Here is an 18,043-nt window from a genome sequence, read left to right as displayed (position 1 = left end):
AATTTCCCTCCACACCGAGAACCTGGCTCCGCCAGTCGCCATTACCGCCGGCGATAGAAGCCTCTCCGAGCCAAGGTGAGCACACCGGCGTGATCATCGTCCTCGACTTGCTACGCCCACGGGAGCAATCGAGCCGCCGTGCCCGAAATCGACGCCGACGACCTCATCCTCTCCGGCGTCGGCATCAACCAATTCCGGCGAACCTGGCCGTCTCCGTCCAAGCCGTCAAGCCCGGCGTGCTCCTGGTGAGCTCCTGTACCTCACAGCATCCCTAGCTCGCTCAATCATGCGCTGTAGTGGCGTCACACTCTTCACCTGCGAGCACCGCCGCTCGGTCTCGCCGACGACGCTTACTCCGGCGACCATTTAGGAGCGGAGCTAGTATCATTGTGCTCACCGCGGCGAGCTGAACCTAGTGGTGTGTTTATCTCGTCCGCGGGAGCCCCGGAGCGGCGGCGCCGTTGCCGTCGGATCGCCGGCAGTGAGCCCCCGAGCCACTCCTTCGATTTTGACTTGGTCCACGTCTGCGTGGCAGCCAACGTGGATCCCTGGCCCACCAGTCAGTCACTGGGTATAGGCTAGTCCGGGTACATTTAGTTAAATTGTTTGTTTTAATTTAAATTCCTAATTACTGAAACTTTGCAGATTTATAGAAAATTCGTTATAACTCAGAAAAAGATAAATAAGATATCAAAATTCTTATTAAGATAAGCTCTATCCAATAAAAATATAAAATGAAATTTTTATTTTTAATAAAAATTCAATTATTTAATAATTGTTATTTAAGCCTTTAATTTTAAATGCTAAATACAATTAAAAATACAGAAATTAAGAAACCAATTATAAATTAAATAAAACTAATAAGCAAATAAAGAAAACATGAAAACTAATTTTCTTTATTTGCAATCCTATTAAATCATTATTAGGGAAATTTAAACCCTAATTAATAATTACCCTAATTAGTAAATTATTTAAAAATAATAAAAAGCCAAATTAAATATTAATTTTATTTCAAAGTTATTAATAACTTCAACTTTAACATGAAGTTATTAATCATAGAATTAAATTGTAAATAGCAAACCCTAAATTCCACATGGAATGATATTACAACCCTATCATTTCATGTGACTCCTAAAACCCTAATGCCATTTAGCATTTAGTTCCATTATTACATGTGAAACCTAAATTACTCCTAACCTAAACCCTAGTTTAGCACATATGATCAAGAGACCTTGATTTCATACCTAGATCCATAATTAGCCACTAAGTGCATATATATCTAGGTCCACATAAAATATATGAACCTATCACTAAGACTTTAGCATTCCATGTGTTCATTTCATCAAACCTAGATGATCAAACAGGAACACCTAAGTTTAAACCCTAGTTCCTATCATCAAAAGTATCAACCTTACTCATACCTATATAGCATCACACCATTGTGATGAACTCCAATAGCAACCATGCTAATATTGACATCACACCCCATACACACTAAACCCTATTAGTGTGAGATAATTATTAAACATCCTATTTAGGAAACCACCATTCCTTCATCCTATTTAGGAAACCACCATTCCTTACTTAATGAATCCAACAACAAAACCTAGACAACCTCAACCCTAATAGTTATACTTCTTATTATTTAAGAAGTATGTTCTTCAAAAGTTATTCTTTTGAAGTAAATAAAAGATCATCATCAACCCTGCTTAATGGGAACCATAAACCCCAGCCAGTTATCACCAGCAAGATGAACCCACCATGATAGCAACCATGAATAACTAATTTCTTAAGTTGTTTATACTTAAATAAAACTATTCAAGCCTTGTTGCTAATAAATCCAACATTCTCAGGATCCATCTAATACTTACTCCAACAACTACATGAAACCATAGTCAACCATAGAACCCCCAACCTAATTATCATACTTGTCCTTTATTAAAGAATATGTTCTTCAAAAGTTATTCTTTTGAATTATATAATAAGTAATCATCAACCATGCATTATAGGACTTAAAATTGACAACTACTCTTTACTTATTATACAGCTACTATACCTGGTTGTATATGATTGTTACTATCCATTTTACCACCTGCTTATAATTCTAAAACAACACAAACCTGAATAAGAACCTTGTTTGTGAATCACTCTAAAAGTGCAACACACCGGAACTAATCACTACCACTGACTAATCCTAAATCATCGGGGTTAGGTCACGCTTAGAGCGATTGCATCTCATTATTATGCATTATTGCATCCTTGCCAATATTTTAAACATCGTCCTTACCGGACGATGATGCTATTTCGAAGTTGGAGTTACTACGTATCGAAGACCTTGTCTGCATAATCTTGCAGTCAAGAAAGGCAAGTTCATCGCTTGCTCATGTCATTTGAGTATTTCTATCAAACTACTTGCAAAGTATTATGGTTATCACTATTGCATAAAAATCAAAACCACTACTTTCATAACTATGAATATGACTATGTGGTGGGCAATGGAACCATGGATTGTGTTGATATGGTGGAGGTTCCATTGCACGGGTTTATATCCATCTAGGATTAAACAACAAATGTCGCCAGTGATTCTTGTGCCGTAATACCCGTGTTAACCATAAGATCCGGAGTGGGACGGAGTAGTCAAAAGTGTTTCCACCTCTCGTTCATCAACGGATGCGCTTTACCGTAGACACTTGTATCCGTCGGCGGCAAGCGGTAGGCTGGGGAAGCCTTAAGTCCCCACGGCACGGTCCGTAGACACTTGTCGTTCGAAGAACAAGCGGTAGGCTGGGGAAGCCTTAAGTCCCCACGGTATTGCGGTCTATGATGGGTTGCAGCCACCGGCGTAGGAGTGTATGGTAGAGCCCAGAGATCGTTGTCGTGGTCGGGGTCCACCTTGAAATCTACAGGAATAATGGGACCGACGTGGACCCGTGGTCGGCGCATGCAACAACGGGTGGGTGTTCGAGGTAGCGGAGGAACATGATTGGCTAGACCTTATACCGGGCCTCACACCAAAGGAAGTGTGGACGAGAACTTAAGCTCGGTTGGCACCAAGGTTAAGATCTCTTATGGGTAAAGCAACACACCTCTGCAGAGTGTAAAGAACCGTGACCTGTCACTCCTCGTTCCGGGATATGGAAACTGCGAACGCGGCCGGAAAGGAGCTCCATGAAGTTCTAGTAAACCGGTGAAGGCTGACGGACATAGTTCTTTTGAATAAAAGCAACCTTTTGAAGAAATGGTTATGAAAACTTGCATTGGTATTAGACTTTCTGGTCTAATGCTGTAGCTAGTGCATTAAACACCTCTTTCCTATAATGAACTTGTTGAGTACGCTCGTACTCATCCCACTCTTAAATCCCTCGCTTAGATATGGAGGCATCGAAGGAGGATCTACAGTGCAACTCGAAGGCCGAGGAGTCAACAACTACTTCACGAGGCAGGACCCTGTCAGAGGAGTCAGATACCACATACAACAAGGAGAAACCTAGATTAGCAATAGAAAGGAACTAGCTTCCTAAACTTAGCTCCTATTTAGCTAGAATCTATTCCTAGCCTCTGTAGCTAGTTAAATACTCTACAAATAGAGTTCGTGATAAGACTAGTCTACGAGTCGTTCTTCCGGAGTTATTTGCGGTTTTACCTCATTGTAAAGTAGGAGGTCTGTGATGATCTTATGTAACGTAATCAATGTTGTAATTCTATAGACATGCCTTGGACCCGCATATGTTTCTGTTGTACCACTCTGAGCGATATAATACTAGTGGAACGGTGTTTCATTGGTGTTATATCAGACTTGCATACTACACCATGCAGTGGTATGCCGGGTCACCACACATAGCATGCACACTGTCACCTTCATGCATATGTAGGAGGAATAGATCACATCAATATTATCATAGCAATAGTTAACTTCGCAATCTACAAGAGATCATGATCATAGCATAAACCAAGTACTAACACGGTGCACCCACTCGTCACCTTTACACACGTGCGGGAGGAATAAAACTACTTTAATAACACATCACTAGAGTAGCACATAGATAAATTGTGATACAAACACATTGCAATCATAAAGAGATATAAATAAGCACCTCACTATGCCATTCAACGAGTGAATAAGTTTTCACGTGAAATCTAGCCTAAGAGACCCACACGGTGCACACACTCGTCACCTTTACACACGTGGGACAAGGAGTCTCCGGAGATCACATAAGTAAAACTCACTTGACTAGCATAATGACATCTAGATTACAAGCATCATCATATGAATCTCAATCATGTAAGGCAGCTCATGAGATTATTGTATTGAAGCACATAGGAGAGAGATGAACCACATAGCTACCGGTACAGCCCCGAGCCTCGATGGAGAACTACTCCCTCCTCATGGGAGCAGCAGCGGTGATGAAGATGGCGGTGGAGATGGCAGCGGTGTCGATGGAGAAGCCTTCCGGGGCACTTCCCCGCTCCGGCAGGGTGCCGGAACGGAGACTCCTCGTCCCCGGATCTTGGCTTCGCGATGGCGGCGGCTCCGGAAGGTTTCGTGGTTTTCGTCGAACGCCCCGAGGTTTTTAGGTCGGGGGCTTTATATAGGCGGAGAGGCGGCGCAGGAGGGCTTCCGGGGGCCCACACCCTAGGGGGCGCGCCCCCCCTTGGCCGCGCCGGGGTGTGGTGTGGTGGCCCCGCCCCCTTCTCTCGGCGGTTCTCGTGTGTTCCGGATGCTTCCGGGTAAAATAGGAACCCGGACGTTGATTTCGTCCGATTCCGAGAATATTTCGTTACTAGGATTTCTGAAACCAAAAACAGCGAGAAAACAGAATCGGCACTTCGGCATCTTGTTAATAGGTTAGTTCCAGAAAATGCACGAATATGACATAAAGTGTGCATATAACATGTAGATAACATCAATAATGTGGCATAGAACACAAGAAATTATCGATACGTTGGAGACGTATCACGCATCCATCCACGTGCGCCACAGAAAGCCACAATTATGTGGCGCACCAGTATTACATGCACCATAGAAATTTAAAATTTATGTGGATCATATTTTTATATGCGCCACAAAAATATTTTTCTGGAGCACGCAATTTTAGGTGCGCCACAGAATACATTTCTACCTATAATGGTTTTCCTAGTAGTGTTTATACGAAGGAAAATTTCATGCCGTTCGATCTAAGTAAAATATTACTATGACATTACATGAAAAGTAACTTATAAGAAAAGTTCCAATGATTTCCAATCCTACAAACACAAACAAGCTTTACAGTATTTTTTTTGTTATGAATAGGATCCTCCAATATTACTATATATGCAATTTCTTTAAATGAAACAAGCTCCAAGAGCCGTGAGGTTAAGCAAGCTAACACGGCAGTACTTGTGTTAGAAATAACGAGAAAAATAAATATCGGATGTCAAGATGGATCTAGTTTGACATCCTAACGGTCAAGGAGGACTTGGATTCATGACTTCAAGGTCAAGAACAGAGCCCTCTTAGTTAAACGGTTTTTCAATCTTCTTATCAAAGATGGGGTGTGGCAAACTCTTCTAATGAGAAAGTACATAGGCTCGTGTGAATTGTCTCGGGTTTATTGGAAACCAAGTGAGTAGCACTTCTAGGCTGCGCTAATGGCGACGAAGAAAATTTCCCATATGGTTCGTGTTCTGTTAACAACGGCTCGAAATAAGGTTCTAGGAGGATAAATGGCTAGTTAACACCACGGTCAAATTATATGGCCCATGGTTTTACTTATAACATAACACCACCAACTAATGTTACTAATATGTTTATTAAATGGTTAAATGGTGTGGATGGTAAAGCTAGGATACGTGTTGGGGTCTTAACTTTATGTTGGTCAATATGGACATGTAGGAATGATATTGTGTTTAACATACAAAAGGAAAATCATTTTGTGCAGGTTCCACGAGTTGCGCATTGGATAAAATTATGGGCATACCTCTCCCAGAGGATCAGCGCGAGTCTATGGTTACTAGATGCAACCGGCTGCTGACGGTTGCATAGAACTTCAATTTCTAGGCTACTAGATGGCGACATATGAGTAGGCTTCAAACTGGATAGCTTTTGTTGCTTTCCATTTTTCGATGGTTGATCATGTCTCAACCTTGACTGATCCATGATAGTAAAACTTTGAATTGCTGAAACTTTTAAATAAATTTAAAGGTTGTATGCATCTATTGATGTAGTGGCCGGGGAGTTTTCCCATTTCGAAAAGAAAGGCAACACCATGGTCCGGGAACAATATCCAGCTCTGTACAATTATGCGCCACAAAAACGATATGATTGCTAAGGTGTTGAAAACATCCCCACCAAGTGTGATTCGGAAGAGATCTCGTTGGTTCTAGACTAGCATCATGTAATATGGTGCTACAACCTCTGAATTTGGTCCAATTGACGCAGGGTCTGACAAGTTTCAGTGAAATTTGCATGAGAGTGGTAAATTCACTGTGGATAATAACAAAAAAAAATGAAAGATGAAGATTCCGCTAAAAACTAAGATTCTTGTGCGTTTTCTTCTTCAAGGGGTAATCCTCACTAAATACAACCTTGCAAGATGTAATTGGCATGGAGGTAATATGTGTGTCTTCTGTCATCGGGACAAGACTATCAACAATTATTCTTCTCGTGTAAATTTGTTATTCAAATAGGTTCTGCCTTATAACCACCACAACGTTGCAAATATATGTGGTTTTAGCTAAATGGTGTGGATCATAGGTTTAAACTACTTATTAGGGGGATCGTTTGCCGTTATTTCGTCGCTATGAATGTGTAGAAATGATAAGGTTTGTAGTGATTAAAAATCTTCTCGCAGGCAGATTATCTATCGGTGCACAACTACACTCCATCATGGTCGTCTCTACAACGTGTGAAGCATCGCGAGCTGTTTATGAAGGTGTCTACATGATTGGAGGATATGACATGGATATTTTTATCCAACAATGAGGACAACGTAATCTACGAATTGGTCATCCATCACCATATGCGTCTTTACGGTTTCTGAGATGATTATTTGTATTGCTCATTTTTTCTTTTTTCTTTGTACACTTTGATTATGTGCGGCCGTGTACATCTTTGTTAGGCAGTGCCCAACATAAAACTTTATTTTTTAAAGTAATAAAACTTCCTTTATCGAAAAACTCCTTATCATCAATCCACGCAAACACTATCAGTGACCCAGCCATACTAAAGCAGATGCATGTACTGAACGGAATGCAAGAAGATTAATTGGTAATTTAGCATGTTGGTACGCACGGCACGTCACGCAAATATATGTGAGAGATGGAGTATAATGCAACGCGTGATGTCAGTACCCACTGAATGCATGGTGTGTTAAACTCTTCCTGATACACATGGAGTCACTCACTCACACTTACTCGCAAAAAAATAATGGGATTGAAGAAGATGGGAATTTTTGACCTGCAAGCTTGAAAACTAGCCGCCGGAACGTGCATACGATTTTGGCGGCGCTATTTTTTAGTGCTGCGTTTGTACGCCGGAGTTGGACAGAGAAGAAAGTCATGTACTCGTGCGTGCGGCAGTCGCTTTCTAGGAAAAGAGAAGGAAGCGTAAAAATGCATGCTTCACGGCCTCCTTATCAATAACGTATCATAAGCTAGCTAAGTGCTCACTAAAATGGTGGGAAAATATGGAAGGATACGCGGTGCACTTTCTTTGGCCCGCGAACACATGATAAAAAGGGTTTTTGGTTCTCTAAACTGTGGTTTGGGTTCCACTTTCATTATAATCATGGTTGTTGCCGAATTTGGCACATGTGGCATCCGCCGAGGAGGACACGTGTCCTAGCCATGCGACGGTTTAATATTCTTTTTTATTTTCCATGTGTGTTTAACCCTTTCTTGTTCAATGAAGAATACTTTTTTTTTTGAGAAACCTATCAAAGAGTGTAACGCATTCCTGAGTCCTGTATAGATAGGCCCGAAAACTATATACCATATTTACGAGGAAACCCATACAAAAGTCGCACAATGCTCCCTTTTGTTCCCCTATCTTTTATCCAAAACTTTGGTAGAGAAGAAGGGCTGAAGGTGTTGGACGATTGACTTGGGTAGACCTTGATGATGGCATAGAGGGCATCGGGTCGCCGTACAAAGACATGTTGATTTGGCGATTTACGGTTTTAGGGTTTGGACTAAATGAGAGACCTGATGTATACTACATGTGTTAAATTCGATAAGACCAATGACCTAAACTCGGAAAAACCAAATACATATAATGCACAGTAAAAGTACTAAATGATCGTTTTATAACTCTCTATGTGTGAAATTTACCTACAAATCATGATTTCAATATGAGTTGAGCATAGACTAGAGATTAGGGACCGAAAGATCTGTCTTGAGAATTTGATGACCGAAATGAACACAACACCGTTAATGTAGTCCAGTCTTGTCTTTACTAGTCTTGCAAGGTTATTTTTTAAATGTAAACACAAATAATTTTTGGAGGAAACTCCATATATACTACTCAAAATTTGACAAGATGTCCATATATGGCTCAAACTATCCGAGTTCTAAATATGCCAGTAAAATCTTGCACTAGATACAATTATTCCACTCTCTGCCCGTAAAAAAATTATTCCACTCTCGCCGGTTGTCCGCTAGCTGACTATCAAGTGGGTGCAAAGAAGATGAATTTTCCTTTACCATGTTATGTTGATTTTCAGTATCGTTTTGCCAACACTTTTGTTTTTGAGAGAGAGAGAGAGATAGAGAGTTACCTCTACTCTTTTGTGCATGATATAAACCATCACATTTTGAGTAATTTTGAACACATATTCAAAACAAGTTTCAGCATCATAATAATATTTTAGGACCTAATCAACAATCCTTATGCATCAAGATAACAAAACAGTTTTGTCTAAGACAGTAAGAGTAGGAGTGCTAAGCACAATGCAAAAACCATCAAACATGCTCGGTGGCAGCTGAAAACAATCAGAAAATTGAAGAACTCCGGAGTGATTATGATGAATTATATTATAACTGAGAAAATCTAGCGGATCCATTTACCGCGGATCCATTTACCCAGAGAATGTGGACGTGGAATGAAGTTCACTTGAAGTTACACCACAAAAGTAACGGGTACCTTCTTGATCGGAGATCCCGTGACTGAAATAGGAAGAACAAGTTGTTGTTCACATTGCTTAGGTTAACAACACATCCACAAACTGTATATCTGGTTGTAGCTGATTAGTTTACAACAAGTTTTTGGAGCCCTGTCACACCGTAGACCATTTCGTGATTCATGCAAGAGTCTTCTAAGTTCTAACATACACCAAACTTGTGTCAGAAGTGACGTCACACCAGGGCTAAGTCAAAGCTTACCGAAAAACTTACTTTATTATATCATCATTTAGAAAAATATAGCAATATTCATATCATTTGATGAAAATTTACATGAATAAGTTCAACTCGACTCTTATGTGCCCGATTTTTTTTCAAAATTTTACAAAACCTGTAAGTTTTTTTGAGGGAAAGCCACCACTGCGGATTATATTAATTTGGGAAACACAGATACACCGTTTGCAATTACATCAATGATAAACTCAGGTGGATCATCTTTCCATATTTGGGGATTATCCACCGCCTCTCTAGCTAGAACATGCGCTGCAAAATTTGACTCCCTAGGACAAAACTTACAGAACTTGTAAGTTTGTTTCTCTACTGGATCTAAAAGTTTGCTATTATCTATTTTGCAGGGATCCCCAAAGGTCACTGGGCGCTTCCGGTCGGATCAGATGCACAATTTCGCCGATTCTCAGGAATCTTTGAGTTGGGCTTCAAGCCCAACTTACTCACGCTGATACTACAACCCATTGATGAGAGCGACACGAGCAAATGGGGAGTCAAAATACTGCGCGCACTTGATGCAGTCTGCACCTGAATTGCTTCCAGGATACTTCTGAGACAGGAGTACAACATTTGCCATACGCGAAGTGATAAACCAAAGCGTCCTTGGTTAGAGATTCCCCAGGTGCTCATAAGAAGTCCTACGAAGCCATGAATGATTTAGAAAACCTAAGACTAGCTAATCTGGATGAAAAGAAAACAGTAAGATACACACTGACAGTTTGTACAAATCCATTCCGACAGCATACCGCATTTCTTAATTGGTTCTAAAAGTAGATTGCTCGCGGGCTCTTTGATTGTCTGTGTCTGGGCCTAAAATGAGGTCAAACCTTCCATGGTTTAAGCAACAGGGAAATATGAAAAGTCAAATAACTAGAGGAAGACCAGGACATTCATGAGAGGTGAAAGCAGCTCGAGCGGATGCCGGACAACGTTCTTCCCTGGAAGGTAATGGTAGATTTCTGGGCAGAGAAAATATTCTACTTCGCACCATCTGATTATGTAAAAGAGTGTATGGAACGTCTTGCAAAAGGTTTCTCACACACATCTGGGTCCTCCTTACTCATGCTGGCATCATCAAGATTAATAGGGATATATAAGAGGACCATGCCCACACCACTTGGAGATCGAGTTGGGAGATATATAAGAGGAACATGACCCAAAGAATTAACGGTATAGCCTCACAGAATATCAGTCAATCAGTTCACTAGTTTCTCACACACAAGCATGAAACGATGCCAAGCAGTGGGCTGACACATGATCTTGTTTTACCTGAACTTCTGAACTTGTAAAACAAACCAGTTCCCGACTGAACATGGACGAGTTTTCTCGAGATTGGAAGGAGAAAAAAAAACTCCCGGTGAGGCATTTCGACAACGCTTGTTGGGCACAGGTTGTGATCTCCTAGCGAACGTCATTGTTGGTGTCGAGTGGTTCGTGCTCTCCTAACCCGAGGTCGACGGCCTCATTGTGCTAAGCCTTGCACTAGATACACATCATAGTGAGTGAATCTACACAGAAAAAATAGACTAGATATATACCAAAATAGATGAATCTTAAAAAATGCTAACGCCGTCTTATATTAGTGAACAGAGGGAGTATTCATAAATAAAAACCTATTGATATAATTCCGCGTCATCTTTTCCAGCATACAAAACGCAGAACAAACTATAAGAATCTCGATCCCCCATTGTGGGCTTCTGGACTTGAGGCTGACCCGAAGAAATTAGCGGAATAACCTCACTGAATTTCAGTTAATCAGTTCAGTAGTTTCTCACAGTGTTGTGGGTTTAGGGCTTCTTGTGACCCTACTGAATATCAATTAATCAGTTCAATAGTTCCTCATACACAAGCATGAAACGATGTTAAGCACTGGGATGAGACATGATCTTGTTTTAGGTGAACTTGTGAAGTTGTAAAACAAACCATTAGCCGGTATGGTAGACATGGAAGAGTTTTCTCGAGATTGAAAGTAAAAAAAAAAAAAACTCCGGGTGAGGCATTTGAACAAACGCTTACTGGGTAGATATGATGGTATCCTAGTGAACGCCATTGTTGTTGTCGGCTGGCTCGTGCTCTCCTAGTCCGAGGTCGACGGCCTCGTTGTGGTAAGCCTTGCACACGAAGTAGATCACTGGATGCGCCACCAGCGCCGCCACCAGCACCGCGCACAGCGCCGCCACCATGGCAAGCGTGGCGGCCACCTGGAGGCCGAAGCCGAGACCCATCCTGCCGTCGAGGACCAGCGACCCAAACACGGCGTGCACGGACTCGAAGCAGTGGACGAGGAAGGCGAAGACGCCGGCCGCGGCGCAGAAGTTGCCGGCGAGGAGCGCGGTGCTCCTGCCGAAGCACCTCCTGGCGCGCTGGTCGGGCTCCAGCACCGACACGACGGCGGCCAGCTGGTAGTCGGCGCCCATGTAGAGCAGCCCGGCGAGGAACCAGTCGCGGGCGTGGCTGAAGTCCAGCGCGCGGGCTCCCGGCGCGGCGACGTGCCCGACCCACTGGAGCGCGAGCATGGCGGCCCCGGCGGCGCCGGTGTAGAGCATGACGACGACGAGCGCGTCGAAGACGTTCTCCGCGAGTCGCCTGCACCGGGCCTCCTCGATCAGGCGCTCCACGAGGGCCTCGCGGGCGCGGTCGTCGTCGTGGGCGCAGCAGTAGAAGGACGCGACGGAGATCGCGAAGGAGGAGGCGGTGGAGCACGAGAGGACGATGAGGAGGCAGAGGCAGGCGGCCTCGAGGAGGGCGAGGAGGAGGAAGGCGCCCCAGCGGGATCCCCAGGCGTCGGCCAGGCGGGCGACGAGGGTGGCGTGCGCGAGCGAGAGCGCGGAGACGTGGAGGGCCAGGGTGACGACGGTGCCGACGAAGCGCGGGGGGCGGGCGAGGACGACGCGGAGGATCTCGCGGCAGATGCCGGCGATACCGAGGTCCCGGAGGCGGTACTCCGATGAGGTTGAGCTGGAGCGCCGTGGCGGTGACGGAGGAGGAGGAAGCGGCCGCACCTTGCCGGAGCGGAACATCCACGCGTAGAAGGCGGAGATGAGGAGCACCTGCGGACTCATGTCGCCGATTTGGTTTCTCTCCGCTCCATCCGCTGCGGTATTTGTTTGCGTGTCAAGTAAGGCGGTTGGCACTAGAGTTTTCTTTTTTGAAATTAGTGAGAATACTCTAGAGGTGAAACCTCTATCTTTATCTGTTTTTTACAAAATTTTATCTCTAATCTACTAGCTAGGTAGGGTAGAGTACTGAAAATTGAACAGAATACACAAAATTAAAAAAAAAGTTAAGCGAATATTAAACTTGCTCAATAGTACTCCCTCCTTCACAGTTTATTAGGCGCGCGCGTACCCCTAGATCACCAATTTAACCTATATAATTTAAATTATATAATATAAAAATTATATCATTAGAAAATAGAACATCTGAACTTTCTAATGATATAATTTTTATAACATATAATTAATGCTAACTTGATCAAATTTGCGATCTAGGGGTACGCGCATGCCTTATAAACTGTGAGAGAGGGAGTACCAAATATGCTTTTAGACATAAATGAGGATTTAAGGTTTAATACATTAATGAGACCAACATGAGGTTGGGTGGTTAGGAGGGTGGTTGTACCCTCCAGCCCACCAGAGTTCAAACCCCAGGTTTGACATCTGTGTGTCTCATAAGGCGGGATATTCATTCAGCGGGAGGCGACGTTCCCGTCGACAGCGAGGCGCCTGAGGTGTCTTCGTCAATTTCAAGATCCAATCCGCCGGCTCAGTCTTCCGGAGGTGCTCATAGGGGTAGGGTGTGCGTGTGTGCATTCATAGGGGGTGAGTGTATGCCCGTGTATGTGAGCGTCTGCGTTTGTACTGTGTTTCTCAAAAAAAAAAGGTTTAATACATTAATCTTCTAGAAACTCTAGTACTGTCAACAAGACCTAAGACGATAAAGGGTGGATTGGTTCTATGCCACTCCTCAATTCACAAGTTGTGTTAATGCTATCACAAAAACTAAAGTTGTGTTTATGCCACTCTCAATTCTTAATACCTCTTTCTATGTCATTTTCAGCAATACAACATGAAAACGGTTCAGTTAATAGTCGTATTTCAGTTTATACCTTCGTATTGACCTAAATAACCCTGTGTTTAGATTTTGGTCGCCCTTTTTGGTGTTTCGGGCGCCAAAAATCCAAAAATTTCGGATTTTGGCAAAAAATTGAACTTCTCAGAAAAATCTGTAGAACTTACAGAAAATCAAAATCACTAAAAAGAGTATACTATTCTAATTTGATACATTTATGTGCAGATTTGCACCAAAAAACTGACATTTTTCGTTCTGTCTAGAAATTGGTCAAATTTTGGCCGAAAATTCGAACATCTCAGAAAAATGTGAAAGAAAGATGCACTTCCATGTACACGAGGATTCACTTTTCAACTTAGCCTTCAAGGGATTTCCATCTAGAAAACAATTAGCTCTCAACACTATGGAGCACACACTAGTACATATCAGAGCATCACACACAGCTGAAATGGCATGTCCTACACGATAAACATACCCCTCACTATGCAAGGGTAGACGATATGCCAAAAGAGCGCACACGGTTTATTTAACCGTGTGTGATGGGTATCCTTTCCCACATGTTTTTTATCCAACCTTGTACGAATATGATGGCCTTCGCAAACGACTTTTCTCTTCTATAAGTGTGTGTATTTCGTACGGTCGCAAACGTCTTGTGTTTCTAGTCATATATGTTCATCTTATTTCGCACACGAACTAGTAGTACCAACATCAGATGTGTGCTCAGCTTAACTCTCATGAAAGTATGGTACCAAATCTCCGATACATCATGTTTATAGACAGAACTACATATAGTAGAGATAGATACACAATAAAGAAGAGAATTTGTGGTTTTTCTTAGTCACGTCTTCGTCTCCGCGATGATAATGTACCTTGCAAGGATATCGGTAGCATCACCATCGATTTGAACCACATTGAAGGGTACAATCCAGTCATGATAGTGCTTCTCCCTTAAAGGTAGAACCTGCAAATATTGCTCAAACACACGATGTTGTGATTTGTTACATATGTGCACTATTTTCATTGTGTAAGTATGAACAAAGTGGTACAATTATTTTTCAACGTATCTTGCAGAGAAATTGCACCAATGTTACATGCGTGTTCTGATAATGTTACACGAGGAAGTAAAAGAATGTTGGTATATTGTAGAGAAATATTGCAAAACTATGTCGCATTTTCAAAAATGTTACATGCACGGAGAAATATGTTACATTCAGGATTATTTTGCACCATTGGTGGAATTTTTTGCAGCATAATTTCGTGACTTTCACAGACTATAGGAAAAAATGTTGGAGACCAATGTTACATACACACAAAAATTGATACATGGTTACATAAAACCGTGGTATTTTGAGAAACAATGAAGTAGTTAACAACACTTTGCTAGCCTTATAGTAGTTTGAAAAGCCAAAGTATCAATGAAACCGTCCCTTTGGGTCCTTCCCCTGTTCAAAAAACAGAATGAAACTGTTTTTTTTTTTCAAAGTATTGGACAAAGAAGTTTGTCCTCTATTTTCTAAAACCTAGAAAGAATTAAAACTGTAGTATTAGTTAGCCAGAGGCTAGAATTAATAATTTATTTTTTGACAATACTGACCTACCAGAAATTGTAATATTTTGGTTGGAGACCTTGTGGTTTCGATTAATCATCAGTTAACTTGACCATCCATTTGCAGAGATTTAGGCAAGATAATGCAACACTACGTACGCTTCTAATAATTCGAAAATCATATTTAAAAATAAAAAGGTTTTGCTACAAGCAGAAGTATATATTTAGATGGACCGATTTGCGCGCGTTTCACGGGAGCTTTTTGGCGTTGGACCCCGGCCCAGCGACCGGAGCGACCCTGCCGTCGTTGCCGGCGAGCTTCATATACTTGTCCTTCCTCGTGAGCGTGGTGCACTCGTACCCGAGCTGCTTGGCGATGACCCGCTGCACATGGTTGGCCACGTCCACGGCGCTCCTCCCGCCGGCCCCGCACGTCTCCTCCGGCCGCAGCGCCGGCAGGAACGTCACCTCGTACCCCGGCCGCGGGTTCATGTAGAAGAAGTAAGGGTCCAGGAACTTCCAGCCCCTCGCCGTCGACCCGTAGTAGGTCCCCTGCTGCGCCTCCAGCGCCACCGGCACGATCCTGTCCGTGAGCTCGGCGAACAGCGCCGAGAACCGCAGTAGGAAGGGCTCCCGGCACGTCGTCCCCTCTGGGCACACCACAACGTCGCGCCCGGAGTCGAGCAGCGCCGCGATGCGCGCCGCGTCCGTGGCCCGGTCCCGCGTCAGCGCCACCGCCGGGATGGGCGAGATTGCCGTGGACAGCTTGCTGACGCTGTAGGTGACGCACGTGACGGGGCGGCCGAGCGCGATGTTGAGGATGATGGGGTCCAGCGCGGTGCGGTGGTTGCAGACGAGGAGGGAGCCTGGCGTTCCCGGGCACGGCGCCGGGGGAGGCGTGCCGCGGACGGCCAGGCGGATGCCCATGAGCGCGTAGGTGTGGTGGACAAGGTGGGGCGGGATGGGGAGGTTGAGGAAGACGCGGAGGAGCGCGACGACGAAGCCCAACGGGAGATAGGCTAGCGCGAAGAACGCTTGCGGCGGGTCAGGGCGGCGTACGAGGCGGCCGTCGTGGAAGATGGTGCGGGACAGCAGCGAGTCCGGGGACGCCCGCGGCGCGCGCTTGTCGGTGGGCACCATGTAAGCTTCCTGCATGCGCGGGAAACAAATGAGTCAGCAGCTGGATGATATTGAATTAAAGAAAGGAAATTTTGAATTGCATTCGACGGTTTAAGTACCTTGCATACGGCCATGAAGTCGTGGTCGCTCTCGCGGTCGCCGAGCCCGACGTCCGGCATATCCCCGCCAGCAAACAGCTTCTCCACCACCTCCCTCTTCCTCTTGCCGACGAGCACGGCCTTGATCCGCCCCGTGAACCGCCTCCCTTCGGCGAAGGTCTCGAGCTCCGTCCCGGCCACCTCGGCGCCGAGGAACTCCCGCACGAACTCGCCCACCATGACGGCCGGGGACGCGGTGACCACGACCCGCCGCTCGGCGCCCGCGCCGCGGAACACCTCCCACGTGTCGGCGCGCACCCCGGCGGCGTAGTGCCGCGGGAGCACGCCGCGCGCCACGGCCTCGACGTCCCGCGCGCGGAGGCCCGCGAAGGAGACGAAGACGAGGAGCGCGATGGCGGCGGCCTCGGAGACGCCGACGTAGAGGACCAGGAGGAGCGGCGAGACGAGCAGGAGCGCTAGCGCGCGGAGGTAGCTCCCGGCCTCCAGCGCGATGAGGAAGTAGTATGGGAACGCCGACGAGGAGGCGAGCAGCGTGCCGTCGAGGTCCGCGGCGGCCGTACGCCGCGTCCGCAGCGACGCGTCGTAGGCCGAGACCGGCGGGAACCTCGGCGCCATGGCGGTCTGTTGTCTTGTCACGCGCGCTTTCGGAGTCCTTTCGCGCGCGGTCGCGTGGGTGCAACTGCAACCTAGAGAAGATTTGGGCTAATTATATAGCTATATGCGACAGAGTTGGTTTCTGTGCTGGTTGAACTGCCGAGCAGCCATGGATGGCGATTAGCGATGGCGATCTCGACGACATGGGTCTTGTTTGGTGAGCCGCTCAACACCAAGATAATTGCAGGGTACCAGCCCTCAGTTTATATCCCATCATTATACCAGCCAACTAGACAACCACACGGAATCGTAAATCCTAGTCGCTCGCGGTAGAACTTAGAAGAGTGAATCAGAGTCAGACTAGAATTATCATCGCAAAGAGATTACTACTTAATTCCGGTTCCGAGTGCCAACAGAATAACAGAATCTATCTCGATTCCTTAACTCCGAATATGACACTCAGTAGGGACGATCCAGCGGTTGCCAAAGTTGTAAGGAAGAGACGAAGATGCTTATTTGGTGGGTTCAGTTGAGCCACCATGTTGAGATTCGCCCACGGATCGATCACATCAAATCTTCTCTTTCTTAATAGATGGATCCATTTTGCTGGTCTCACAGCGAGCCACGTCACCTGATTTAGAATTTCCACCTTCCCCTCATTGTTCCCAGCTGTAGGCCACGTTTTTTATGTGTAGACCGACACGGCACGAGTCTCTGACAAAAGCTGCCGGGTTGGTTCACGCCGTCCTGTACCCCAAACCACGCAAACACCGATGACATTAATCTTCAATTGCATCAACATACTATCATTCAGCAGCCGTATCGTCTTCTTTGGAGCAGTTTCCTCTTCATCTCCCCATATTAGAAATTTGGGAGTGCCTGGGTCTCAGTCGACTGAGAAAATTTTAAGTCTCAGTCGACGCCCAGAAAACCATCGATCGCTGGTCGTTTCCTTCTGTCTCGTGTCTTTCTGCTGTGTCACCTGATTGCTTTCTGGCCCATGTCGATTCCTGCCTGTCACCTGATTGCTTTCTGGCCCGTGTCTTTCTGCCTGTCACCTGATGCACAAGGTATCTTTCTGGGCTTGACCAAGTCACCTGTCTCGTGCAATTATGTTGCTGGCTGGGCTCATGTGGGCTGACCAAGTCATAGCTGAACCCCTTGCGCAAGAAAAAGAAGGACAGGCAGAGATCAGATCGTGGCATCGTCT

The 18,043-nt window shown here is 45.0% G+C and overlaps 1 protein-coding gene across 1 annotated transcript; it reads right to left on the bottom strand.

Moving 5' to 3' along the window:
* Nucleotides 1-15,250: 15,250 nt before the first annotated feature.
* On the bottom strand, nucleotides 15,251-16,854 carry LOC124688363 (glycerol-3-phosphate 2-O-acyltransferase 6-like). Its single transcript, XM_047222051.1, has 2 exons — nucleotides 16,240-16,854; nucleotides 15,251-16,150 (listed from the first exon to the last, which is right to left on the bottom strand). Exons 1-2 carry the CDS (start codon nucleotides 16,852-16,854, stop codon nucleotides 15,251-15,253), a joined length of 1,515 nt encoding a protein of 504 aa, XP_047078007.1.
* Nucleotides 16,855-18,043: the final 1,189 nt, after the last annotated feature.

Source organism: Lolium rigidum, chromosome 2 (genome assembly GCF_022539505.1).
Source record: "Lolium rigidum isolate FL_2022 chromosome 2, APGP_CSIRO_Lrig_0.1, whole genome shotgun sequence".
Lineage (NCBI taxonomy): Eukaryota > Viridiplantae > Streptophyta > Magnoliopsida > Poales > Poaceae > Lolium > Lolium rigidum.
Note: the sequence above shows the minus strand (reverse complement) of the source record. Positions and strands in the feature narration are given on the sequence as shown.